The sequence below is a fragment of the Pogoniulus pusillus genome, chromosome 13, assembly GCF_015220805.1.
Source record: "Pogoniulus pusillus isolate bPogPus1 chromosome 13, bPogPus1.pri, whole genome shotgun sequence".
Classification (NCBI taxonomy): Eukaryota; Metazoa; Chordata; class Aves; order Piciformes; family Lybiidae; genus Pogoniulus; species Pogoniulus pusillus.
This window is the reverse complement of record NC_087276.1, coordinates 22,634,099-22,660,337: the sequence shown is the minus strand read 5'-3', so window position 1 is coordinate 22,660,337 and position 26,239 is coordinate 22,634,099. Positions and strand designations below refer to the sequence as shown.

General features: G+C 49.9%; 1 protein-coding gene across 2 annotated transcripts in view; it reads left to right on the top strand.

Moving 5' to 3' along the window:
- The first annotated feature begins 310 nt into the window (after positions 1 to 310).
- The window catches only part of LMF1 (lipase maturation factor 1), a 255,459-nt gene continuing 229,530 nt past the window's right edge, over positions 311 to 26,239 (top strand). For both annotated transcript variants that reach the window (XM_064153521.1, XM_064153520.1), the window contains exons 1-2: positions 311 to 541; positions 13,594 to 13,903. In XM_064153521.1, coding sequence (XP_064009591.1) covers positions 376 to 541; positions 13,594 to 13,903 — 476 coding nt within the window. In that variant the 5' untranslated portion in view covers positions 311 to 375. The remainder of the gene's footprint in view (positions 542 to 13,593; positions 13,904 to 26,239) is intronic.

Genomic DNA, 26,239 nt, shown 5'->3' with positions numbered 1-26,239 from the left:
AGAGCAGCAGAATCACCTCTCTTCACCTGCGGGCCAGGCTGCTTTTGATGCAGACCGGGATACAGTTCGCCTCCCGGGCCGCAGGTGCCCACTGCTGTCTCACGCCCAGCTTCTCGTCCCCAGCACAAGTCCTCCCCTCCGGGGCTGCTCTCAGTTTCATCATCCCCCAGCCTGGATTGATGACTGCCCCAACCCAGCTGCAGGACCTTGCACTTCAGCTCGTCGAACCTGACGAGAGTCACCTGAGCCCACTGCTCCGCCGCCGCCCCATAAGGAGCCTGCCCCGGAGCCTGCCCCAGCGCCCGCAGCCCGCGCCCGGCCCGGCGGCAGCGGCTCGGCGGGGCCGGCCCCACGCATGCTCGCTGCGGCTCAGACATGGCGGCCCCCAGCACGGAGCTGCGGCAGAGGCAGAAGCGGGCGGCGGAAAGCGCTGGCCCCGGGGCCCCGGAGCGGGCTGCGGCGGGCAGCGAGGCCGAGCCGCCGCAGGGCACCTTCTGGCTGACCCGCATCGTGCTGCTGCGGTGCATAGCGCTGCTGTACTGTGAGTGTCCGGGCGCTGCCCCACAGCTGCCCGGGGAGCGGGGGGAGGCTCGGGCCGGGCCGGGGGAGCCGCGGGGGGCGGGCGGATGGGCGGGCTCGTAGCCACCGTAAGCCCTGCGGAGAGCTGGGGGTGCCCCTTGTGCCCTTATGGTCTTCCCCGCTGCAAAGCCTCGGGTGGGGATGGGGTGAGCCCCCGGGGGCGGCGGGGTCCGTGCTGGCGCTACGGGGCTAGTCCCATCGTGCTGGGGCAGAAGGGCTGCGGCCGCTTCACCGCCTTGCTGGTGCTGCAGAGGAGGACCATGGCCCCCTAACCTCGGCGGCGAGCTGTGGGCAAATGCGGGGCTGCAGAGGGCTTTGCTCTAGTTCTGAGCTCCAAACCACGTCGTGGTGTGGAGGGTCCGGTTGCACCGAGCAGCCCAGGCTGCTTTTCTCCCAAGCCAAGCCCAGGCTGCTTTTCTCCCAAGCCAAGCCGGTCTGTTACGGACCACCGGACCAGGATGAGGGGACAGGAGACACCTGAGCAGCTGCCAGAGGTTTTGCCATTGCTACCCCTTGGTCTTCTGGGAGACTTCAGCTTCCAAATGTCTGCTGCCAGTGCAGTGCAGTGCAGCACAGCAGAGAGAACAGCGCGGAGGTGCCTGGGGTGGGTGGAAATTGCCTTCCTAGCACAACGGGTGAGGGAGCCAGCCAGGGAAGATGCCCTCCTGGACCTATCTCTTGTGAACAGAAGTGAACTTGTGGGGGAAGAAGAGGTTGGAGGCTCCCTGGGATGCAGGGATCGTGAGATGATTTGAGTTTTGGACCTTTGGCAAAGCAAGGAAGGGGCTCAGCAAAGCTGCCACCTTGGGCTTTGGCGTGCTCAGGACACCGATTGCCCCCGGAGCTTGTGGATGCTCCCTTAGGAGGTGTTCCATGAGCAACTTGGGATAGTGGGAGGTGTCTCTGCCCACGGTTTGGGGGAGTCAGAACTAGATGGTCTTTGAGGTCCCTTGTGATGGTTTGGGTGTACCCTGCCCCCCCACACTTTAGAAATTGCCCAGACTAGTCTCAGTCAGCTCTGGGAATATAAACGAAGCTGGGGTCAGAGTGGCTGGAGAGCAGCCAGACAGAGAGGGATCTGGGAGTGCTGATTGATACCCGCCTGAACATGAGCCAGCAGTGTGCCCAGGTGGCCAGAGAGCCAGTGGCATCCTGGCCTGCATCAGGAATGGTGTGGTCAGCAGGAGCAGGGAGGTCATTCTGCCCCTGTACTCTGCACTGGTCAGACCACACCTTGAGTGCTGTGTTCAGTTCTGGGCCCCCCAGTTTAGGAGGGACATTGAGATGCTTGAGCATGTCCAGAGAAGGGCGATGAGGCTGGGGAGAGGCCTTGAGCACAGCCCTACGAGGAGAGGCTGAGGGAGCTGGGATTGGTTAGGCTGGAGAAGAGGAGGCTCAGGGGTGACCTTATTGCTGTCTACGACTACCTGAGGGGTGGTTGTGGCCAGGAGGAGGTTGCTCTCTTCTCTCAGGTGGCCAGCACCAGAACGAGAGGACACAGCCTCAGGCTGCACCAGGGGAGATTTAGGCTGGAGGTGAGGAGAAAGTTCTTCACTGAGAGAGTCATTGGGCACTGGAATGGGCTGCCCGGGGAGGTGGTGGAGTCGCTGTCCCTGGGGCTGTTCAAGGCAGGATTGGACGTGGCACTTGGTGCCATGGTCTAGGCCTTGAGCTCTGTGGTAAAGGGTTGGACTTGATGATCTCTGAGGTCTCTTCCAACCCTGATGATACTGTGATACAGTTTCCAGTTGTGGCTGTGCTCCTTTGGCTCCGTCTCTGGCCAGGAGCACCGAGAGCTGCGCTCAGACCCCACTGGTGTTCCACTGGAGCAAAAATATTCGCAGTGAAACCCAAACTGACATGTAACATGCTACGTTACAAATTCTAAATGTGCCCCAGATTTGTCCACAGAATCGTTAGGATTTGTAGGCTGCCAGCCTGCTTAGATTATTCTGCATCAAAACCGTGCAGGAGCCGTAGTTTGGGCTGGGTTTGACACGTGCTCTGTTTCTAGTTTGGTTTCAGCTCTGGGTGAAATGCAGGGTTATGACTCTTTCAGTCAAAATGAAAGTGATTCCAAAATTCCCCAGTGGAAATCCAGGCTGCTGAGTTTCCCGGAGCTCAGCTTGCTGTTTCCTTAGGAAAAGCTGATTGGTGTTCTCTGCTGTGGGTTTGGAGGAGGTTGCTGCTGCTGCTTTCTGAGCTGGGGTTTGGCATTAGAAATATGCCACATCTGGCACTGAAATGCTGTCCTGTAGGGTGCTGCTGGCACGTTTGGTGGGGGGGAATGGGAAAAGAGTTGGTAAGGGGGTGATGAGTCAGAGGAGGGTGAAGAGTGAATTGGACATTTGGGACCTTCTGCTGAGTGGGAGACCTGATCTGGGCAAGTGAGAGCAGTAAGATGTGATGGGTCAGGTGAGTTTAATCCTAGAAGTGATTGAAGCTTAGTAGCTGCAGAGAGAAAGGGAGGAGGAGTGAGGATGCCTAAGGCAGAGAAAGAAGCCAAGATTGCAGGCTGGTGAATGAGAACAGGATGGCAGTGTGTAGGGAGAAGAACTGGATTTAGCACTCTTCGAAACAGGAGATGGCAGTGGGAACACCTGGGAGTGGCAGAAGCAGGGACGAGACCCCCAAAATGATCTTGTGGTCCAGAGTGAGGAAACCTTTTTGAGAAGGTAGTCTCAGAGGAAGGAGTTTGAGTAGTGGAGTTGGAAGGAGCAGGATAAGAGGATGCTTCTGTCCTCCTACCATGGCAGAGATGTGAGAGAGAAGTTTACCTGCTCGTTGCACAACTTCACCTTGGTTGTAGTCAGGTAGCAGTGACTTCTGCTGTTTGTTGTAGGTGAGTGATGGCCAAACCACCCCAAACCTAATGACCTAAAGCCAGAAACTTGGGCCAGGTTTGAGACGGGTCAGATTTGGAAAAAGGAAGACTGGGGGAGGAGGATCTCATCAATGCTGATGAATATTTAAAGGGTGGGTGCCAGGAGGGTGGAACCAGCCTTTTTTCTGTGGTGCCCAATGACAGGGCAAGGGGTGATGGGCACAAACTTGAACATAAGTTCCATTCAAACATGAGGAGGAACTTTAAGGGTGACAGGACACTGAAGCAAGCTGCCCTGAGAGGTGGTGGAGTCTCCATCTTTGGAGGCATTCCAATGCTACCTGGGTGTATTCCTGTGTGACCTTCTCTGAGTGAACCTGCCGTGGCAGGAGAGCAGGACTTGACCTCCAGAGGTCTCTTCCAACCCCTACCATTCTGTGAATTTGGGCTTGAGCTGTCACTTGCAGTTTTGGGTCTCCAGCTCTGATCCCAATGCAGGGGAGATGCTGCACAACTTACAACTGAAACACTCCTTGGTTGAAAACTAATTGGTCTGAGATGGAGATGGGGAGGTCTAGGCTGGATGTTAGGAGGAAGTTCTTGCCAGAGAGAGTGATTGGCATTGGAATGGGCTGCCCAGGGAGGTGGTGGAGGCACCGTCCCTGAAGGTGCTCAAGAAAAGCCTGGCTGAGGCACTTAGTGCCATGGTCTGGTTGATTGGACAGGGCTGGGTGCTAGGTTGGACTGGATGAGCTTGGAGGTCTCTTCCAACGTGGTTGATTCTATGGAGAGATTGTGAACAGGCAGATTCTTCTGTCAAAGGCTGCAAACCCATGATGTGGCTGTTGGGATGGGATGCTCTCAAGGGAGGGTGGTTTACCTTTTGATCTCTTCTGAGAGTCTGGGTTTAGAAACAGCAGCAAAGAATTTAAAGCCTCTGTGCCAAGCTGCTCTTCCAAGCTTGTTTCTGGAGATGGAACCATTTACCCTGACAGATTATTTCCCCTCCCCACCCCCTTCCCTGTTTCTGCACATGCTGAGTCTCAGCCTGGCTGAGGAAACGGCTGATGCCTGTGTGACAGTTTGACATTCCTCAGTCCTGGGATGTTTTCCCCCTTTCTTTCACTTCACCCCTTTAAACATAACCCTTTCACTCTTGCTGTGTTAAGTAACAAATCCTTTGGGGGTGGGAACTTGTGTTAAAGCATCATGGAAGTGGTCACCCCCCCTGGTGCTTGTAGCTCCTGCCTGTTAGAGCAGCTGTGGGAGCTGAAAGCTTGTTCTTCCTGGGTGGAAAGGGAGGAGTGGGAGAGTGAAGGAACCTATGGATGGGAGGGAGAGGAACAGGATTTGGGACATGCAGTGATGCTGAGGTGAGTAGCAAAATCACTGAGCATGGTCTGGGGGGCTGTCCTTTCCTCCTTGTCCCCAACTTCGTTCTCAAGGGGCTGTTTTATTGCTTGATGTGAGCTGAGTTGATGCTCTCCCTTTGGATCCTCTGTGGAAGGAGGATAGGCAGAGCAAGACAGGTGTGAAGTGTCCTTCTGTGTGTCCTCCTTTCTCCCCTGCTCCTTTGGTTCTAACTACTTTCCCCTTCTGGTTTGCAGAGCAAGACAGGTGTGAAGTGTCCTTCTGTGTGTCCTCCTTTCTCCCCTGCTCCTTTGGTTCTAACTACTTTCCCCTTCTGGTTTGCAGAGCAAGACAGGTGTGAAGTGTCCTTCTGTGTGTCCTCCTTTCTCCCCTGCTCCTTTGGTTCTAACTACTTTCCCCTTCTGGTTTGCAGAGCAAGACAGGTGTGAAGTGTCCTTCTGTGTGTCCTCCTTTCTCCCCCACTCCTTTGGTTCTAACTACTTTCCCCTTCTGGCTTTTTAAAGGGAGTTTCCAAAAGCAACCAGAGCCTGGGAAGTCCCTGGCAAAGCAGCTATTCTCTGAGAGGCAAGTTAGAGATGGGAAGGTGGGAAAGGATCTGACGATGTGTGGAGGTTAGCAACCAAAGTCACCTGCTGCTTGCAGGAGTGGGAAGGAAAGGGAAAATGGAGCCAAGCTGAAAGGGTTCTGTAAGGTTTGCTCTTTGCAACTGGGGTCACAAAACCATAGAATGGTTTGGGTTGGACCTCCAGAGATCTCTGCAGATCTGGAAAGTCTTCTTGTACTTCACCAAATAAGTGTGGGCAGACTTAATTAAAACCCTTCTGGAAGGGGAGAGTGTAAAGTAACACAATCCATCCCTGAACACTGAGGAAGAGAGCTTTGTGTTGGTCTTGCCCTCTGCTCTGCTGCTCAGACCCCTCTTTCTGTGAGGTGTCTTTACCTTGTCCTAAGTAACAAGCAATAGGGCAAGAGGAAATGGCCTCAAGTTGCACCAGGGGAGGACTAGGTTGGACACAAGGAACATTTTCTTCCTACAAAGGGTTGTCAAGCTCAGGAGCAGGCTGCCCAGTGCAGTGGTGGAGTGCCCATCCCTGGAGGGGTTTCAGAGCCATGGAGATGTGGTGCTGAGGGCCATGGGTTGTCAGTTGGACTTGGTGATCTTAAAGGTCTGTTTCAACCAAACCTGCTCTGTGATTCTCTATGATGCTGCTGTGCTATATGAAGATGCTTCCATCACTGCAGCCTGTCCCTTGGTGGCTAATTGCAGTCTCTAATACAGCAATTCATGGGACAAGGAGGTTTGCAGGAGCTCTATTCTGAAATGTCAAGGTTTTCCTCTCCTGCTCTTGCACTATATGTTTGCTCTTATGGCAGGGATTGGCATTTTGTCACTGCAGAGAGTCTTCAAGGTCTGCTTGGGGCGGCTGTTAGAGGTAAACAGCTGGGCCCACAGCTCTTGACAATAAGTGCCTGTTGTTTGCTCCCTTCACTCTCCTAAATCATTGTTAGGTGCCCTTTGTGGATGATGACTATCATCAGCTTCCAGATGTAGAAGTTTAAGTAATTAGATACCACCCTTCCCAATTCCAGCCAGGCTCTGCAGAGTGCTTTGAAATAAAAGCTATTATTTAAATGCAGTTTATCTTCCTTCTCCTCCTGTATTGTTTAATAGTAGTATTTTCTTTGCCCAGAGCTGGAGCTATGGGAGGTTCATGCTACTTCTTCCTAATTCTGAAATCTAAAGCCTCTCCGGTGGGGGGGGGGGGGGGGGGGGGGGGTTTGGCTTCCTGTAGGTTCCTGGCTCTCCCCAGTGTCCTTCCTCCTTGCTTTCTCTCTGCCATCTCTCCTCTGCTTTCTCCCTTCTCTACCCTCAGCTATATTAAAAGGCTCCCAATAGCTTTCAGCCTGCCCAGTCAGGACTATAATATATCTTCTGATGCTTTTTCTGCCTTGAAAGGTTTTATTTCAGTGAAGAGCTTGTTATCAAGTCTGTACAGCAGGAGCAGACTGTTTGCACAGTGTCCTCTTAGCAAGCTATACGTGCCCCCCCTTAACTGTGTACCCTAGAGCTGTGTGAGACAGGACTGTGTTTGGTCCTGAGCAAAGCACATTCACCAGAGCAACCAATGATAGTTAGGGGAAATGACAACAAGAACTGTGAAGGAATCTTATCTACCAGTCTGCTGTTTGCTCCAAGCTGATCTGGAGCAGAGGGATCTTCTCAGGGCATCCTCCAGCTGCAGGCTGGTGTGGTTTTAAAACAACCCAGGTCTTGGGGAGCTTCTTAGCAATGGCACAGCCCAGCTTTTTCTGTTTGCTTTCATATTCTTGCAAACAAAGAGGCAATGGGGAGATAAGACCTTTAAAAGCCTCCAAAGCAACCACTCCAAAGCTTTAGCTTTGCTGTGAATGGCAATACAACAGAAAAGTGTGAAGAGGAGCCTGCTTTGTTGTGTGTTCCTCTGGGGCTGTGGGGTTGCAGGATGAAAAGGAGGTGCTTGGCTTCACCCTGCCTCTTTGCATGCTACTACTACGCTGTTGTTGCTCCTGTGCTACAAAACTTTGCAGGGGAATTTATCAATTGAAAACTCATTTGATTCCTTTTGCTGCTAATAGTGAACATACCATGAATATTCTCTTCCCTCCCCCCCACCTCCTTCTTTTCAGAAGTACAACCTCAGCTTGCCAGCATCCAGCCTTCTTTGAGTGCTTTGTTGGGTCAAAGGTGCACTTGATATTTGGCTCCAGGCAGATTTTATTCGATGTGTGCAAAATGTAGTTTGGTTTTCATGCAAAGCTCTGTGCTCTTGGTTCGTTTCTTCTTGTGGTTTGGGCTTTGAGTAGAAGTTAAGACTTATTTTAATGGGGGGGGGGGAGAGAGGAGAGATCCCATATGACCAAAAAGGTTTCACATCTTTAAGTCTTTATAGAGCATGAAGAATAGGTTTCTCTCATTCTGCTACCATGACAGGCTGGGGGAAAGGAACTGAGGTGACAGGGCAACGTGGAGAGACCAAATCAGTTCAGATGGGCAACTCTTGTTTTGCATGCTTGGGTTGTGTTTATTGGTAGCATGTGGGTTTGAACAAGAAGCAGGTTCAGTTGTGGGGGGGTGGGGAGGGAGAGGAGGCTGGGAGAGGGAGGGGAGTTAATGGAAAAGTACAGTGAAGCATCTTCTGAGGTGAGAACAGGTATTGAAGGTCTATTAGCAGTTGCTGACAATTTACATGTATTACTTATGTAAAGATCAGCTGGCAGCAGGTAGGGGAGCGTGCTCCCATGTGAGCTGTCAAAGGCTCCATCTGCCTCTGGAGTGGGAGGGAGCATGGGAGTCACTGAGGCTGTTTTCAATCCATAAAGGTGCAGACTTTTTAGTCTATCAGGTAGTGACAGGACTAGGGGGAATAGAGCAAAGCTGGAGGTGGGGAGCTTCAGACTGGACATGAGGAGGAAGTTGTTGAGCATGAGTGGTGAGAGCCTGGAATGGGTTGCCCAGGGAGGTGGTTGAGGCCCCATGGCTGAAGGTGTTTAAGGCCAGGCTGCTCTAGGGCAGGGTGTCTCTGCCCATGGCAGGGAAGTTGGAACTGTCTGATCCTTGTGGTCCCTTCCAACCCTGGCTGATCCTATGAAATGCTCTGAAGAGTGGCAAAGTGCTTCAGGTGGAGCAGAGGAGACTGACCTGGGTTGGAAACACCCAACTCCTCATCAGCTGATTTACCAGATGGTGAATTCTGGCTTGTGGAGCAGAATTCTGCCACCTTCTTGCCCTTGAAGCTACAGAACAAACCAGAGAAGCAGTTAACCTTGCCCCATGCCCTGGCAGTGCAGAGAACATGCCAGCCAGTGCCCAAAGTGGAAGCAAAATTGTTTGACCGTCTTTACCTGGAGGGAGTGGGGAGATGGAGAGTGGAAAATCCCCAAATTCAAGGCCAGTGGGAGGGAGGCTTCAGAATAGGTGTTAGGGAAGAGGAAGAAAAGTACAGGCTTTGGGTGCAACAGGGACTTTTTCCCCCCTCTGTGACTAAGCCAAAAGGAAGGTTCCTGGAGAAGGGAGCAGGGTCTATTGCAGTCAGTTTAAGGATGCAGGTTCTTGAGATTGGCTCAGGAAGAGGAAGCTGTGACAAGGTGCTCAACAATTCTTCCCCCCCTGCCCCAGGATGTGTGCATCTCCTGTGTTGCTGAAATCCTTTGCAGAGTCTGCCTTTAGTTTCAACCAGTGCATGTATCTGATAACATGAGAACCACTTGGTACATGGTGAAGCCTCTTGAAGACTTATCTGGTGCCTGGATCTAGATGATTTGGTGATGGGGGTTTTGAGAAGTAGATCCTGTCTAAGGAGATGCTCTTCAAAGGTGGTCCAAAAGATGCTGGAGATGAGTGGAGGGGGAGAGCAGTGAGACAGCTGCTCAGCTAGGGGAGTGTCCAGGAGAGGGAGCTGGATCCAGGATGGAGCAGCACATCTAGGAAATGAAATATGAGAGCAATGAACAGTGATTGCTGGATGCTGGTTCTGGTGGCTTGGGAGGTGATGATGTAGGTGTTTAAGGCCAGGCTGGATGAGGCTCTGGCCAGCCAGATCTAGGGTAGGGTGTCCCTGCCCATGGCAGGGTGGTTGGAACTAGATGATCCTTGTGGTCCCTTCCAACCCTGACTGATTCTATGATTCAGTCAGGGTTTGGTTTGGGTTAGGTGAGCCTTTGGCAAAGTTAGGGCTGTTGCTGATGTGATTTAGTCATGAAACTGTAATAGATGAAATATCAGCAGTGCAGCATCTTGTAAGAAGTTGGTGCTGTGGGAGGAAACCACTTTGGAGCCCAAACTGGGCAGTCTTTAGATGTGCAGCTCCTGCCAACCTATAATGCAGCCTTTGGTGTTTTCAGACTTAAAGGCTGTGCAGTATTTTGTACATCCACTGTGTACTTTTCTGCAATTGCTATAGTTTTGCTTTTCCTAATTTGCCCTTTCCTTGTTTATCTTGCATACCATGCAGGGGCCTCATTTGGATTTTTTTTTGGGGGGGGAGGGGAATAAAAAAACTCTGATTAGCAGTTATGGGTTGGGGCAGTAATTTCTGCAGCACTTAGAGGTGGGTTTGATTGGCACTTTTGGAAAGCTGGGCAGCAAATTGCAGTGCTAATCAAGAGAGATCAAGCCACAGATTAAGATTTGGCCTTTCTCAAACCAAAAGTGAAGATATTGAGTTATGTGAAGCATTACACATCTGCCTGTTTTCCCTGTCAGGCTTTCTGATTTCACAGTTGTGTTGACCTGTGTTGGTAGAAAAAGGTGAATAAAATATAACCCCCTTAATTTGCTGATCCAAAATTGCTTCTGTAGTGTTGCAATCAGTTCTGTCCCTCTGTGTCCATTATCAAGTAAAAGATTCTGTGTGAATGGGCTTGGTTTTTTTCTTAAATTAGTTGGTGAAATCATGGAATGGTTTGGGTGGGAAGGGACCTTACAAGCTCATCTAATCCAATCCCCCTCCAGTCAGCAGGGGAATCAGCTGGAGAACAGCCCTAAGGAGGGGGACTTGGGGGTGCTGGTGGATGAGAAGCTTAACATGAGCCAGCAGTGTGCACTTGCAGCCCAGAAAGCCAACCAGAGCCTGGGCTGCATCAGGAGAAGTGTGGGCAGCAGGACCAGGGAGGTGATTCTCCCCCTTTGCTCTGCTCTAGTGAGACCCCAGCTGGAGTACTGCATCCAGTTCTGGAGCCACTATGACAAGAGGGATGTGGAGATGCTGGAGTGTGTCCAGAGAAGGACCACAAGCATGCTCAGAGGGCTGCAGCAGCTCTGCTGTGAGAACAGACTGAAAGAGTTGGGGCTGTTCAGTCTGCAGAAGAAGGAGGCTCCCAGGTGTGACCTTCTTGTGGCCTTCCAGGATCTGAAGGGGGCCTACAAAAAAGCTGGGGAGGGACTTTTTAGGCTCTCAGGAAGTGACAGGACTGGGGGGAATGGAGCAAAGCTGGAGGTGGGGAGATTCAGCCTGGACGTGAGGAGGAAGATGCTGAGAGCCTGGACTGGGTTACCCAGGGAGGTGGTTGAGGCCCCATGGCTGGAGGTGTTTAAGGCCAGTCTGGATGAGGCTGTGTGCAGCCTGCTCTAGGGTAGGGTGTCCCTGGGCATGGCAGGGGGGCTGGAACTGGCTGCTCCTTGTGGTCCCTTCCAACCCTGGCTGATTCTGTAATCTGCAAGCAGAGCAGGTTGCTTAGAGCCCTGAACAACCTGACCTGGAGTGGTTTCAGGGATGGGGCATCTACCACCTGTCTGGGTACCCTGGATCAGTGCCTTGCCACCTTTGGTGCAAAAATTTCTTCTCTGTAATCTGAATCTCCCTCTTTCAGTTTCCAACCATCACCCCTTGTCCTGTCTCAGGGGGCCCTGTTCAAAAGTCTGTGCCCATCTTTTTATGGGCCCCTAAAAGCACTGAAAATCCTTCACTGTGTGTGAAAGGCGGATGGGAAGAGGCACAACCAATTAAACTCCCAACTTTATTGTGTCAGAGCTGTGATTCAGGATCTGTTGAAATCAATAGGAGCCTCCCAGTGACCTCAGATACACGTTGGATTGGTTTTTTTTTTCAGTGGGTTTTGAAATGAGAACAAAATACACAGCGTGTCCAAAGAGCTGCAGTAAGTGCTAAGTGGATTAACTGAAATCCATTGGAGACCTTTGTGTGTGTCTGGGGGAAATGGGACATTTATTTTGATTCCCTGGGACTGCAGACTTTGATTTGCTAGTTGAACTTCAAAGAAATGATAATCTGGGTTTAAACTCAGGGGTATAATTTCACAGAGCCTTCCCACCAGTTTTCCCAGTGAGAGACAACAAGCAGCTGAGCACCAGAATTCATGTTTGCAGAGTGACAGTATGCAGATAAGGAAGGAAACAGATTTGATCATTAACTAAGGAGAATTGGAAGGAGGTGTGTGGTGGTGGGGGGGGGGAGGGAGGGACAGAAACCAACTGACCTTTTGCAAGAGCTCTGCTGTTGCTGCATGTGACGTGGCTGGTGTTTGGATAAGGTTTGAAGGATGGGTAAGTTAGCTGCTGGGAGCAAAATGCATGGAGGCTAATCAGGAAATGTTGGCCTTCATCAAGTTGTTTCTGAGAAATGGGGATGGCTGCAGTTATGAACTGCAAATTGGTAACTGGAGGAGATTCCTGAAATATGAGATAATCCCTAGAAGCTGACCAACTCTCTCTGTAGAACATCAAATTTTAGGTCTAGTATCTGTAATTAAATTGCTTATGTGCTGTTAAAAAAGCATCTGGCTGTTCTAAGATTGTCCAGCTCAAGAGCCTAGACACTAGAAATGAGAGAGTTGGAGCAGCATGTGAAAAGTAGCAATTTAGAGGAGAGGAAAATATTAAGCCTTTGTGTTTCCAACTTAGCAAGATGTGAGAGGATCCAGAAGGTCAACCATATGACTGTGTCCTGCAGTTGTGATGGGTAACCATTAACTGTTGTGCTGCCAAAAGAATTAAGGTGTCCTTTGAACACCTCCTGAGTGATGGGTATCAGCTTAAGCTCTCTCATTAGCAGCATTTTGAAGTATTAAGTGTGTTCCACACAATCTAATAGTTGATAAATGCACAGGCAGTGTGATAAGGAGATGTGTTATCCTCTGAAGTCAAAGCATAACCCTGAAGGCACAATCTGCCCTCAGCCTGCCCTGGGTTGTCCTGAGAGCAGCAGGAGTCCCAGGGCAGACCTCATTGCTGTCTACAACTACCTGAAGAGAGGTTGTAGCCAGGTGGGGTTGGTCTCTTCTGCCAGGCAAGCAGCAATAGAACAAGGGGACAGAGTCTCAAGTTGTGCCAGGGGAGGTCTAGACTGGATGTTAGGAGGAAGTTGTTGGCAGAGAGAGTGATTGGCATTGGAATGGGCTGCCCAGGGAGGTGGTGGAGTCACCATCCCTGGAGGTGTTGAAGAAAAGCCTGGATGAGGCACTTAGTGCCATGGTCTGGTTGAGTGGCCAGGGCTGGGTGCTAGGTTGGCCTGGATGAGCTTGGAGGTCTCTTCCAACCTGGTTGATTCTATGATCACTGTCAGCAGCAGACCTGGACAGCTGGAGCTGTTGTCCATTGCCACTGCAAAGTGTTTTGTGAATCTGGGGCCGTGGAAGTATCACAGTATCAGAGTATCATCAGGGTTGGAAGAGACCTCACAGATCATCAAGTCTAACCCTTTACCACAGGAGGGAACTGTGTGGCTTCTTGTGACTCCATTGACTGTGCTCCCCAAAATCCATGCATGGATGGAGGGTTTCTCAATATTTCCTCTTTGTGGAAAGGAAATGCCATCTGAAAGGCTTGAAATGAATGCATTAGTTACTCTCTGCAGTGCAGTTAGGCTCTCTTCCTCATCTGCATGAAGAGATGAATAGTTTCTGTGACTACCATAAGGTCACGCAGAGTCTAACAGAGCAGGGCTGAGCCTCCTGCTTCTACCCTGGGTCAGGTCGCTCAGTTACAGGCAGCTTTTCCCAGAAGGGCACTGTTGAGTTTGCCTGAAGCAAGTGGCATGTCCCTTACATCTGTTGAGGAGAAAATGATCTCAAAACAGTCCCTGTGCCATTTCCTGGTGTGAAGGCAGAGAGTATTTATAGAACTCTGCCTTCTGCATCGTGGCTCTGACAGAAATGAGTGTGTTGTGTTTTAATGGAGATGAGGACATGTGACAAAATTCCTTCCCAAAAGACATGAATATAATTCTGTAAGGCTGGGGTTAAAAGGTATATTCCAGCCTGGGTGATTGCTAATACTGTTTTGTGGGGGATTCTTCCCCTCCCTCTTCCTTGTTTTCTTCCAGTTGTGGCCTTCCTTGTGGCTTACCATCAAAACAAGCAGCTGATAGGAGAGAAGGGGCTGCTGCCATGTAAACTCTACCTGCAGAGTGTCAAAAAGTATTGCAAAGGGAAGATAAACCTGGATGCTCTGAGCTATGCACCAACAATCATCTGGTTTTTGGACTGGTCGGACATGGACAGCATCTTGGACTACCTCTCCCTGTTTGGCCTGGCAACTTCAGCTTTTGTCTTGGTGTCTGGATGTGCAAACATGGTCCTCATGGCTGTCCTGTGGCTTCTCTACCTCTCATTGGTCAATGTTGGACAGATCTGGTAGGTTCACAATCTCTCTACTTTGTTTTTCTCTGAAATCTCTTGCTGTTTGTTGCAGACATTGACTTTTTATTAGTGTCTGAGGTTGGTCACCTGCTGAGGAGTGATGTAGGAGTGTGCAGCTTGGGGCAGTGTGGCTGGAGAGCCTCCTGGCAGAAAGGGATCAGGGCATTGTAATAGGCAGCTGAATGTGAGCCAGCAGTGTGCCCAGGTGGCCAAGAAGACCAGTAGCATCCTGGTTTGTATTAAAAGTGCTGTGTCCAGCAGGAGCTTGGAGGTTTGTCCCTTGGACTCAGCTTTGGTGAGGCCACACCTTGAGCATTGTGTTCAGTTTTGGGTGCTGCAATGCAAGAGAGATGTGGTGGTGCTGGAGTTGGTCCAGAGGAGGACAACGAAGCTGGGGAAGGACCTGGGGAATAAATCTTATGAGGAGCAACTGAAGGAACTGGGGATGGTTAGTCTGAAGAAGAGCAGGCTGAGGGGAGACCTCATTGCTGTCTACAGCTACCTGAAGGGACATTATGGTGAGGCTGCTGCTGGTCTCTTCTCACAAGTAATTGGAGACAGAACAAGAGGGAATAGCCTCAAGCTGAGGCTGAGGAGGTTTAGATTGGGCAAGAGGAAAAAGCTTTTCTACAGAGAGAGAGAGTGGTGAGGCACTGGAATGAGCTGCCCAGGGGGGTGGTTGAGTTACTAACCCTGGATGTGTTTAAGAGTCATTTGTATTGCATTCTTAGGGCTGTGGTTTAAGGTGAATCTTCTAGAGTAGGGTTCTAGGTTGGACTTGGTGATCCTGAGGGGCTTTGCCAACCTGCATGTTTCTGTGATTCTGTGGGGGGCAAACTGGCTGCATAAAGTGCTGTGGAAAACTTCCCCTCATGGCTGGTGCAAGGGAATTCCCCTCATAACTACCTTGTGAAATGGCTTTGAGGTTTGACTTCTATCCAAAAGGCAGCTGGGACACCCAAAATAAGGACATGAAGCCTGTGGTGGAAAAGTGAAGCAGAAATAGTGACTCTGCACATTGATCTTGCTGCAGGGAGGGGCTCTGTTGCACAAGGGAAGGCTTTAGGCTGTCCCCACACTTGTTAAGGCTCCAGGTGTTAGTTCACCTCTTTGTCTCTGCCCGTAGCAGAGATGATGTGGTGACTTTGAGGAGGTAAAAGGCCAGGCCATGAAGAGATGCCCAAGCTGTGGACCCCATACAACTCATCCCTGGGATGTTCCTCCCAAATCTACCTCTGTAGCACATGGCAGGACACTTTTGCTGTGGATGGACTTGGTGAATGCAGTTTTAAGGGTTTGCATGTGCTTGGGCAGCCTTTTGTCTTGTCCTGGCCCATTCATTCCCATCCTACTCCAGCTGGTATGTAAGTGGGTGAAAGATAACAGCCTCTGCTTTCTGAAAAGCTCTGTTCTCTCAGCTCTCAACTCAGCATGAACTTCTGACTGTGGAAGAAAGCCACAACATTGGAAAAATAACTTGGTGGATAGTTTTCCTTTGCCCATTTCCCAAAACTGCTCTTGTGTTTTTCTAGATGTTCTATGTTATAGAGCAAGATTTCAAGCATCATCCTGCTCTCACTTCCAGAGATAAAGGAGTTTGTGTCACTTTAACAGCAAAATTTGGGCAAGTTCCTTCCTTCTCTTTATGGTTCTGTTTATGGAGAGGGGAAAAACCCAACCCTAGCAATCTCCCTCTCAAGCTGAAAAGGTCTTGTGGCTTTAACACTGGACTTGCAGTGACTCCTGAGGCTGAAGGCTTGCTATGAATGCATCTGGACTAGTGGGCTAGTTAAGACATTAACATGCTTCCTTGGTTGCTGTCCACGAGGTGCTCTGGAATGCTCAGTGTGCTGGTGCTGTAGCTGTGAATATGTGCACAGTGTCTTGTTGGGCAGTTGAGTTCTGCTCTGGTCCTCTGCTCCCAGCTGCTTTTCCTGGTGCTGGCAGACAGAAAGCAAAGGGTGAGGGGGGGTGATGTCTTCTCTGCCACTGATGGAGGAGTGACAGAGCTGGGGAACTCTTGAGGTTCTGACAAAGAAATCCATTTGTGCCTGCTTTCATAGAATCAATCAGGGTTGGAAGGGACCAAAGGATCATCTAATTCCAACCCCTTTGCCATGGGCAGGGACACCTCACACTAGGCCAGGCTATCTGGAGCCTCATCCAGCCTGACCTTAAACACCTCCAGGGATGGGGTTTCCTCCCTGGGCAACCCATTCCAGGCTCTCACCACCCTCATGATGAAGAACTTCTTCCTAACATCCAGTCTGAATCTACTAATTTCTAGCTTTGTTCCATGTCCCTCAGTCCTATCACTACCTGACATCCTAAAAAGTCCTTCCCCAGCTTTCTGGCAGGCCTCCTTAAGGTACTGAAAAGTCACAATTTTGTCATCTTTCAGGGCCTTAAGGAAGAGTGGGCAATAAGGAGGGGAGGCTTTATCTGCTGCTGAGCTGAACCACCACCAGTGTCCAGCAGACTGTGTCCAAATGCTTCATCCTGAGTTGGGGTTTAGGAGCCACAGCCAAGTGTTATGTCTCTGCAGACAGTGAGCTGGCCATTGGGAATGCAAGAGGAACCTAGAGTTCACCTTTTGTGGGTCTTGTGGCTTAGAGGAATTGACTCTTGAAGCTTGAGATAAGGATGTATTTTTCTTTTCCTCCTTTGCAACTTCAGATTTGGAGTTTAAAAGCTACTCTGGCATAGGCAGATGATTCCTGGTGTAGAGCAGTGACACACCAAGGAAAGAGAGGGCAGGTTCTTCTCACAGAGTCATGAGAGAAGAGGAGGAGAGAGTGCTGTGTCCAGCTGTAGTGCCTTCAACATGGACATGAACCTGGTGGAGCAGGACCACAAAAATGAGCCAGAGGCTGGAACACCTCTCCTTTGAGGATGGGTTGAGTGGGCTAGGATTGTTCAGCCTGGAGAAGAGAAGGCTTCAGGGAGACCTCAGAGCAGCCTGCCAGTACCTGAAGGGGGCTACAAGAAGGCTGCAGAGGGACTGTTTGCAGTAACAGGATGAGGCAATGGTTTGACATGAGAGCAGAGCAGATTTAGATTGGGTGTGAGGAGCAAGTTCTGCAGCATGAGGCTGCTGGAACACTGCAACAAGTTGCCCGGGGAGATAGTTGAGGCTCTATGTGCCTGGAGCTATTGAAGGTGAGGCTGGACAACCTGATCTAGTGGAGGATGTTCCTGCTGCCTGCAGGAGGTTTGACTGGATGACCTCAGCCCAAACCATTCTATAATTCTATGGAAAAAGGAGGTGCTGCCTGAACTTCATCTCTTCTTAATTGTGGTATTGAGTATGTTGAACAGGAAATTAGGTGGTTCTTGTAGCAGGGTGAGGGAAAAGAATCAAAGCAACCCAGCAGTGCAGTTCATTCACTTGTGGTTATATTTTCCTTCAGATCCTCTGAAATGGATCACTGAGTGGTCAAAACCACATTATGATTGTGCATACAGTGTGACAGTCAGTTCCTGGAGAAGGCAATGCTGGGTGGCTAGGTATTTACAGTGCAAGTAAATTGGAGAGAGCAAAGGAGGGCCCAAGTGGTCTCTCATCTTCCTCCAGGATGTTGTGGTGGAACAAGGGATGAGCTTTGAGAGCACCTGAAGTAGCATGAAATCTGCTGCTGGCTGTGAGTGGGAGGCAACAGTGGCCTTAAAACTAAGAATCATAGAACTGTTTTGGTTGGAAAAGACCTTTCAGAGCACAGCCCAACCCTTAACCCAGCACTGCCAGGTCACCACTAAACCATGTCCCTCAGCACCACATCTACATGGCTTTTAAATACCTCCAGGGATGATGATTCAACCACTTCTTTGTGCAGCCTGTTCCAGAGCTTGATGAGGCTGGCTGTGAAACTCCCTTTTCACACTGGTTTGTGAGTGGGGTTAGATGGTCTGCTAACTTTTGGTTTACTGCCAAATTTGGACAGATTGAGAGGGTTTGGTGATTTCTGCTTGTTCTCCAAAGCATCTGCTAAAGACAGCAGGGACTTCTTAAGAAGAGGGAAAAAGGATAATGTTAGCAGGCATTCCTGATCAGAAATACCTGAGGACAGAGTGGCTGGAGAGCAGCCAGGCAGAAAGGGACCTGGGGATGCTGGTAGAGAGTGGCTGAACATGAGCCAGCAGTGTGCCCAGGTGGCCAAGAGAGCCAGTGGCATCCTGGCCTGGATCAGGAACAGTGTGGCCAGCAGGACAAGGGAGGTTATTCTGTCCCTGTACTCAGCACTGGTCAGGCCACACCTTGAGTGCTGTGTCCAGTTCTGGGCTCCTCAATTCAAGAGAGATGTTGAGATGCTGGAAGGTGTCCAGAGAAGGGCAGCAAGGCTGGTGAGAGGCCTGGAACACAAACCCTATGAGGAGAGGCTGAGGGAGCTGGGGGTGTGCAGCCTGGAGAAGAGGAGGCTCAGGGCAGACCTCATTGCTGTGTACAAGTACCTGAAGGGAGGCTGTAGCCAGGTGGGGTTGGTCTCTTCTGCCAGGCAAGCAGCAACAGAACAAGGGGACACTGTGAAATTGTGCTGGGGGAGGTCTAGGCTGGATGTTAGGAGGAAGTTGTTGGCAGAGAGAGTGATTGGCATTGGAATGGGCTGCCCAGGGAGGTGGTGGAGTCACCATCTCTGGAGGTGTTGAAGCAAAGCCTGGATGAGGCACTTAGTGCCATGGTCTGGTTGACTGGACAGGGCTGGGTGCTAGGTTGGACTGGCTGAGCTTGGAGGTCTCTTCCACCCTGGTTGATTCTATGATCAGGGTGAGGAGATAGCTCAGCAAAGAGACACCTGAAATGAGGAAGAAATTCTTCCTGTGGCCACGTTTTTGTAGATCTTATAATATCTTTCTTAGTGTTCTTCTGCATCTGGCAGGTGTGGACTCCTAGAAGTTGCCATGGCCTGACCTAACCCAGCAAAATCCTTTGCAATAGCTGCCTGGGAAGTCAGGGAATGATAAGGAGGGGAGAGAGTTCTCTTCTTTAGGCCAGTGAGGAACAATTTCTTCCTTTTATTGCCTTTTTTTCTATGTTAATTGTAAATGCTTCTATTTGTTTTGGGTTGGAGTCTCCAGATACCAAGTGCTGCTGAAGGAGAGAGTCTTTCAACTGCTGTCCAGCTGGCTTGGGCTCAGTCAGAGGAAGCTTTAGAAGAGCACACCATCTCCTTTGAAAGGCAGGACGTGTTGCCTGCCTGCCCCAGTACTGCTGACTTCCACCTGTGTGTCTGGGGACAGCTGAGCCTGCTGGGACAGCCCAGCAAGGGACCAGCTAAAGGTCTTTGGAGGGTGTAACAACCCTTAAGAAAGCTGCTCTAGAAACAGGCTGTTTGTGGTGGATTTTGTGGGATAAGGATTACTCTGGCAACCTAAAATGTTGAGAAGTGGAGCCAGGATATTGTCCTGCCTCTGGATTCTTGATTTGTGGCAGTTTATTGTTGGCTCTGCCAAAGTGCAGGTGAGCTGGGGGGAGATGCACTCTGGTGAGTCTCAAAACCAGGCTGGATTTCAGAGACCAGTTTTAATTCTGTTGCCTGTGAAATGTCACATTGGAAAGATTAATGCAATGGGAATCTCTTGGAATTCTGGGACCTCTGTTCCTAAAATACTTGTGGTCTTCTGAGGTCTCCCCCAAGTAAACCTGGGTGGCTTCTCTGGGTCACAGGACATGCACATAGTGGTGCTGCCCTTGCATCAGAAGCTCAGTGTATCTGTCTTAAAATGTTGTGGTGTTCTTTTTTTCCTCTGCCCTTTTGAAGTAGCAGGAGACTGCCAAGAATCCAAAAATCTGCCAGTGCAAAAGGATATTTAGTGTCTGACCTGAGGGCTGGGTGAAGGGCTTGATCCTTTTATTAGCTTTAGCCTTGGTTTTTCTTGTCATTACTGCAGACTGTGCCCAGTTGTAGTAAAACTGTATAAAAATGGCCATGAGCTGGCACTGTGCACACCCAGCCCAGAGCCAACCATGTCCTGGGCTGATCCCCAGCAGCATGGGCATCAGGTAGAGGGAGGGGATTCTGCCCCTCTGCTGGGGGCACAGCAGAGACATGGACTTGGTGAAGTGGGGAAGAGAAGGCCACAGCAATGATGGGAGGGTTGGAAGCTCTCTCCTGTGGGGAGAAGTGGAGAGAGTTGGGGTTGTTCAGCCTGGAGAGAGGGCTTCAGGGAGATCTTCTGGTGGCCTTTCAGTACTTAAATGCTGAGGAGAGGCTTTTTAGCATGGCCTGTTGTGACAGGACAAGGGGTGATGGTTTTAAACTAAGAAAGAAAGAGTCAGACTGAAGAGGAGGAAGAAATTTTTTACACTAAGGGTGATGAGACCCTGGCTCAGGTTGCCCAAATGGTCAGTGGATGCTCCATGCCTGGAAACTTCCCTACTTGTAGTTGTCCCTCCTGAATGCAGGGGGTTGACTGGATCTTGGAAGGTCCCTTCCAATCTAAAGCATTCTATGACTCTGAAAAGTGGACCCAGTTTGAGTGTAATAGAAGTTAGGCTGGACATTAGGAAAAACATCTCACTGGGAGTTTTGTCAGCCATTGGAACAGGCTGTCTGGAGGTGGTGGTTGAGTTGCCACCCCTGAAGGGGTTTAAAAGCTGTGCATGTGTGGTGCTGGGGCATGTAGCTTAGTGGTGGACTTGGTAGAGCTGTGGTTAATGGTTGGACTCTTCTTATCTTGAAGGTCTCTTCCAACCTTGTGGTTCTTTGTAATTACAGATGCTTAAAAAGGTTTTGTGGGAGTGCACCACAGTGCAGTCTGCAAGTCCTGCTTGTATCAGGTTCAGCCACTGAAATCACTTTTGCCCCAGAGCAGCTGATGCACTTCTAAAGAGAGTTAGTAATTGTGGAGTAGAGTCACTTGGAGCCCACTGTAAGGTGTCTCCAGAGAGTTACTACATTTTATGTGAACAAACTCTTACACTGTTCTGCCACTGATCTCCTGTTTCTTTTTCTGTTGTTTCCCCACTGAACCCCCAGCATTTTCAAATAGCATCTGAAAACCTTTTCCCTTGCTTATTGTGTTTCATTTTCAAAGCCTTTTGGCCTCTGTTAGTACAGTTTGTAAGACACTTGATACAAAAACTAGAATCGTGGGGTTTTAAATCCTACTGCTTTTCTTTTTCCTCCCCCTCTCATGGCTAAGATGCTGGTAGAGTTACAAGAGCTCAAGGGAATAGGTTAAACAAGCCAATAAATAAAATGTTATAGCATGAGGTGGCTACAATGTGCTTTTCACTCTGTTTTTCCCTTGTGGAACGTGGGTAAAATAAGCCTAAGTAGGACAGCAAAGAAGAGGAAACTGAGTGCTGTAGAATGGTGCTGGTGGTGGGGCAGTGTCTTCTGAGCTGTGCTTGTGGAGCCTTTGAGGCCATGTGCTTAGCTGGCTTCCAAGAAGTGCTGCCACACTTCTCTAGAACACAGAGAGGAGGACCTGCCTCTGTCTTTCTGGTCCCCAAAGCCTGGTGTTTGCTCATCTTCAGCTGATTGAATGCCGTGTTGATGGCTTTTAAGGACTTACTGGGAGGACAGATATGCTGCAGGTCATGACAGCCTGTCTCTGGGACATGTAATTTAATTGCAGTGAAATTGCCATCCTCAGAGGTTCATTTAGAGCAAAGAAAGAAGAAAGGCTTGTGTGCTGTGGAGGGTTTCTGGCTTGTGTCTCATTAAAACCCACTTGACCTGTGCAAGACTTCAGTCACAGTCTTGAGCAGCCACCAGCTCATCCACTAGCACACAAGGCTGAACTCTATTAAGTGCTGGGGGCTAATGAGATGCTCAAGGCTGTGTTTCTGCTCTCTAGGAGAGCATGAGTAGGCATTAAATGGACCTCTTCCCCACTTTCTTCCCTCTTATGGTCTAAGAGCTTTGGTTTTGTGGTCTGAAGCACTTGGGGCTTTGCCTGGTGTCATCCTGTCCAGTACAGGTTAGAAATTAAACTCTCCTGAGTTTCTTGTTCTAGCTGTAAAACAACAGATGTGTGAATTGTGGTTGGATGAGGCCTTGAGCAGCTGAGTCTAGTTGTGAGACATCCCTGCCTATGCCTATGGTGGGGAGACTGGAGTAGATGGTCTATAACGTCCCTTCCAACCTGCTTTAGTGGAAAGTGTCCCTGCCCATGGTAGAAAGGGGTTGGAGTTAGATGATCTTTAAGATCCCTTCCAACTCAAAATTGATCACAGGATATTAGGGGTTGGAAGGGACCCAAGGAGATCATTGAGTCCAACCCCCCTGCAAGAGCAGGACCACACAATCTAACATAGATTACAGAGGAATGTGTCCAAATTGGTCTTGAAAGTCTCCAGGGAAGGAGACTCCACAACCTCTCTGGGGAGCCTGTGCCAGTGCTCTGTGACCCTTACAGGAAAGAAGTTCCCCCTTCCAGGTTGAGCTGGAACCTTCCGTGCTGCAGCTTCCACCCATTGCTCCTTGTCCTATCCCAGGCAGCAGTGAGCAGAGCCTGTCCCCCCTCTGCTGACCCCCATCCCTCAGATAGTTATAGCCATTAATTAAATCCCCTCTTGGTCTTCTCTTCTCCAGACTAAGCAGCCCCAGGTCCCTCAGCCTCTCCTCATAAGCCATGCCCTCCAGTCCACTAATCATCCCTGTAGCTCTCTGCTACAGAGAGCTCTCTCCAGCAGATCCCTGTCCCTCTTAAACTGGAGAGCCCAAAACTGAATGCAGTATTCAAGATGAGGTCTCTGAATCCATGAACTTGTGTGTCCTGGGTTTCATCAGCAGACTCAGTTCACTTGGGAATGTTCTTAGTGACCTCACTGCAGAAGCAAGAATGGATGGATTAGACTATGTGTGTGACCTTGGCAAGGTCTTCCCATCAGTTTGTGTCCTGCTTTCGCTGCCTATCTGGAAGCTACACGAGTTGGTCTCTTGTCCCTGGTATCAGGTGATAGAATGAGAAGAAATGGCCTGGCAGGGTTAGGTCGAAGATTAAGAAAGTCTTTTTTTTTCCTGCAAGAGTGGTCAGGAATTGGCACAGGCTGCCCAGGGAGGTGGTGGAGTCTCCATTACTGGAGATGTCAAGAAACCTGTGGACATAGCAGTTTGGTTTAATGGCCATGATGGCATTGGGTTGATGGTTGGACTTTGATCTTGGAGGTCTCTTCCACCTGAGACAATTCTGTATCAACTCTACAGTCATTAAAGGTTGAAGCTTAAGCAAAGATTAATGCTGTGTACAATTCTGTGCATTAAAGAATCCCAGATAGAGTCACAGAATCATTTCAGTTGGAGAAGACCTTTATGATGGAGTCCAACCATTGTTTAACTCAAGTCTTACCTTGCTGCCAAACTGGAATCATTTGCAGTTTGCTGCAAACTTTGCAAATAAACCTACTTGCAGAGAACCCTTTTTGCAACCTTGCCTTTATTTTTTTGTCTAGCTCTCCAAAATATCCCAACAAGAAGAAAACTCAGAGTATCTTATTCCTTGATCTGGCCCTTGGCAATAAACCTCAGGAATTTCTTTTGTTATTGTGGATAGCAGCCTCCCACCCCTTTTCCTCCCTGACTCCCCTCCCTCTTTGCCCAGAAAGAAAAGCTTATCTCTAGAAACCTAAAGCCAAAGCTGAAGGATCTCAGGGGGTCATCCTTCCTGTCGAGGAAGCTGCTTTCTTGGCGCTTCCTCCTCGCACAGAAGAGAGGGGGCAGATCAGTTTCAAAGAACACTGCAAGCAGCTGATAGGACACATCAGTGAAAACAAAGAGGAGTGCCAGGTGACCCTCTTGCCATGCAGTGCAACCGGGAGCTAATGAGGCTAATGACAACCATATTTTCATTGGAGAGACTGAAAGTTAATCATGGCTGATGGTACTTGGCATTTCTCCCACATGCACCTCATTCAGTCCTGCGTGTCAGGGTTTCCCCTCCCTGCCCTAGGCTGGGTTTTGGCTTGGCTTAGAGGTCCTTGAGGGAGGGGGCAGCCTTTTGTCATCTCCTTACCTGGTATCCAGCGTGGCAGGGAAGGAGGGAGGTCATGCTGTGGCTGGATGACCCTCCTTAGTCTCTTGAGACCTGGAAGCTGTGTGAGGTGATTCCTTTTGGATGAGGCAGTTCAGTTGAAATGCAGATGGGAAAAGAAGGGTGACAGCACTGACTGGCTGCCCAGAGAGGTGGTGGAGTCTTCTGGAGTGATTCTGGAAGAATGGCTGAGAGTCTTGGGGCTGTTGAGCCTGGTGAAGGGCAGCCCCAGAGGGGATCTGATCAATGCTCAGCAAGAGCTAAAGGCTGAGAGGTAAGAGGAAGAACAAGGGTGACAGCACTGACTGGTTGCCCAGAGAGGTGGTGAAGTCTTCTGGAGTGATTCCAAACCCACCTAGACATAGCAGATTCATCTCAACCCATGACACACCTCTAGACGCCAACCACTTTTGCAAGTCGTGGCTGTTGAGCAAATGAGAGCAAAGTGATGCTGAGATGTAGTCAGTGGTATGGCTGTGCAGCATCTGAAGGACCAGAGGGCTCTGCCAGGCAAATAGTTTTGTTGGTTTTTTTTTTTAATTGCTTCTTGTCTGGCACATCTAATTGCCAGCTGTATCCAGTATGTGGACTTGGGTCTCGAGTCCACAGCTGAGAGGCTGAGGCAAAGAATGAATAATGGTTTTTTCATGATTCCTTTTTTTATTGTGGCCTGTGACTTGCCAAATAGCTTCATGCACCCACTCTGCTCCAGCACACGTTCATGGTGTTTAACTCATCTAACTTCTCAAACAGCTGTGGTTGGAAAGAATGTTAATGCAGTGCCTGGTACCACTGAAAAGTGAGTAGGGGTTAGAGAAGGGGCCAAGCTGTGGTGGGATCTGTGTTTACTAACTTCCCTAAGGATCTTAATCCAGAAATTGAGTCTTGAGAACAGGACTTGTTACCAGCAAGGCTGGCTCTTGGCTAGGCTGGGGTTTTTACTGCACAACCAGAGTTACTAAAGGGCTGAGCCATGTTGCAGAAGTGCTGTGGCTCTGACTGGGGAACAGCAATGCTCTGGCCTGGAGAAGGGAGGCAAGAGACTGCAGAAAAGTTCTCTGTGGAAAGAGGATGTACTGTAAAGTAGGTGGAAGCCTGCATTAGAATAAGTCGTGGCTTTAGGAATGATGCTGTAGGGGAAATGCCTGCTTGAAACCCAGAGCCTTGCTCTGCAAACTTCTTCATTTAATGAGGATTTGCCCCAGTCAGCAAATGCTGAGATGCTGGAGAGATTCCAGTGGAGGGTACAAAGATGCTGAGGGGCCTGGAGTGTCTCTGTGAGGAAGAAAGGCTGAGCACCCTGAGGCTGTTGAGCCTGGAGAAGAGCAGCCCCTCTGCAGAGGGGGATCTGATCAATGCTCAGCAAGAGCTAAAGGCTGAGAGGCAAAAGGATGGGGTCAGACTCTTCTCAGCGGTGCTCAGTGACAGGACAAGGGGCAGCAGGCACAGACTGGAACCCAGGAGATTGTCTGAAAGGGAGGAGGAACTTCCGTGGTGTGAAGGTGCTGGAATCCTGATGCAGGCTGCCCAGAGAAGTTGTGAAGTCTCCTCTGGAGAGATTCCAGACCCACCTGGACATTGTGATCCTTCAGGTAGTTGTCCTATCACTGCAGGCCTTTGCAAGCAGCCTCTCTGCAACCTTCTTGTACCCTCCTTCAGATACTGAAAGGCTGCTGTTAGGTCTCCCTGGAGCCTTCTTTTCTCCAGGCTGAGCACCTCCAGGTCCCTCAGTTGTTCCTCACAAGGCTTGTGCTCTGGACCTTTTACTGTCTTTGTTGTCCATCTTTGGACACAACACTCTTCAGCAGCTCCTCTTTCTTGAAGTGATGCTCACAGAAATTCACCTCTGGTTTCTAAACCCAGCCTGGTTGGCTGCTTTGTGAGGGGAACATACAGTGGTCCTTCAGTGATACCTGGGAGCTTCTGCATGCTCAGATACAGGCAAAGCCATGTGATGTTGCCTGACCAAGTCATGGCTGCATGGGATGGAATATGACTGTGTCTCCAGGAGGATCAGCCCAATCCTCCTCCACTGGCTGGCTCCAGCTCTGCTCAGGCACCTTTCCCAGCACCATGTGCAAACCCAAGGGTAAACCTCATCCTTGAGCACTCTTTTTTTAATGTTATCCCTGCTCCTTCCATGTAAATGTGGATGTTGTAATTACAGAGCACAGAATCCCAGTTTTTAGGGATCTGTGACCACAATAAAGTGAATCCAGAAACCAGACAAATGGTTTCATTTACTCCCATTCTAGCTTATTTCCTCCACTCCCTACCACCACTCTGCAGTACTAAAGGCTTGGCAACAACTGAAACCAGCTGTCAAAAATGCTTCTTGCCCCCACACTTTCCAGT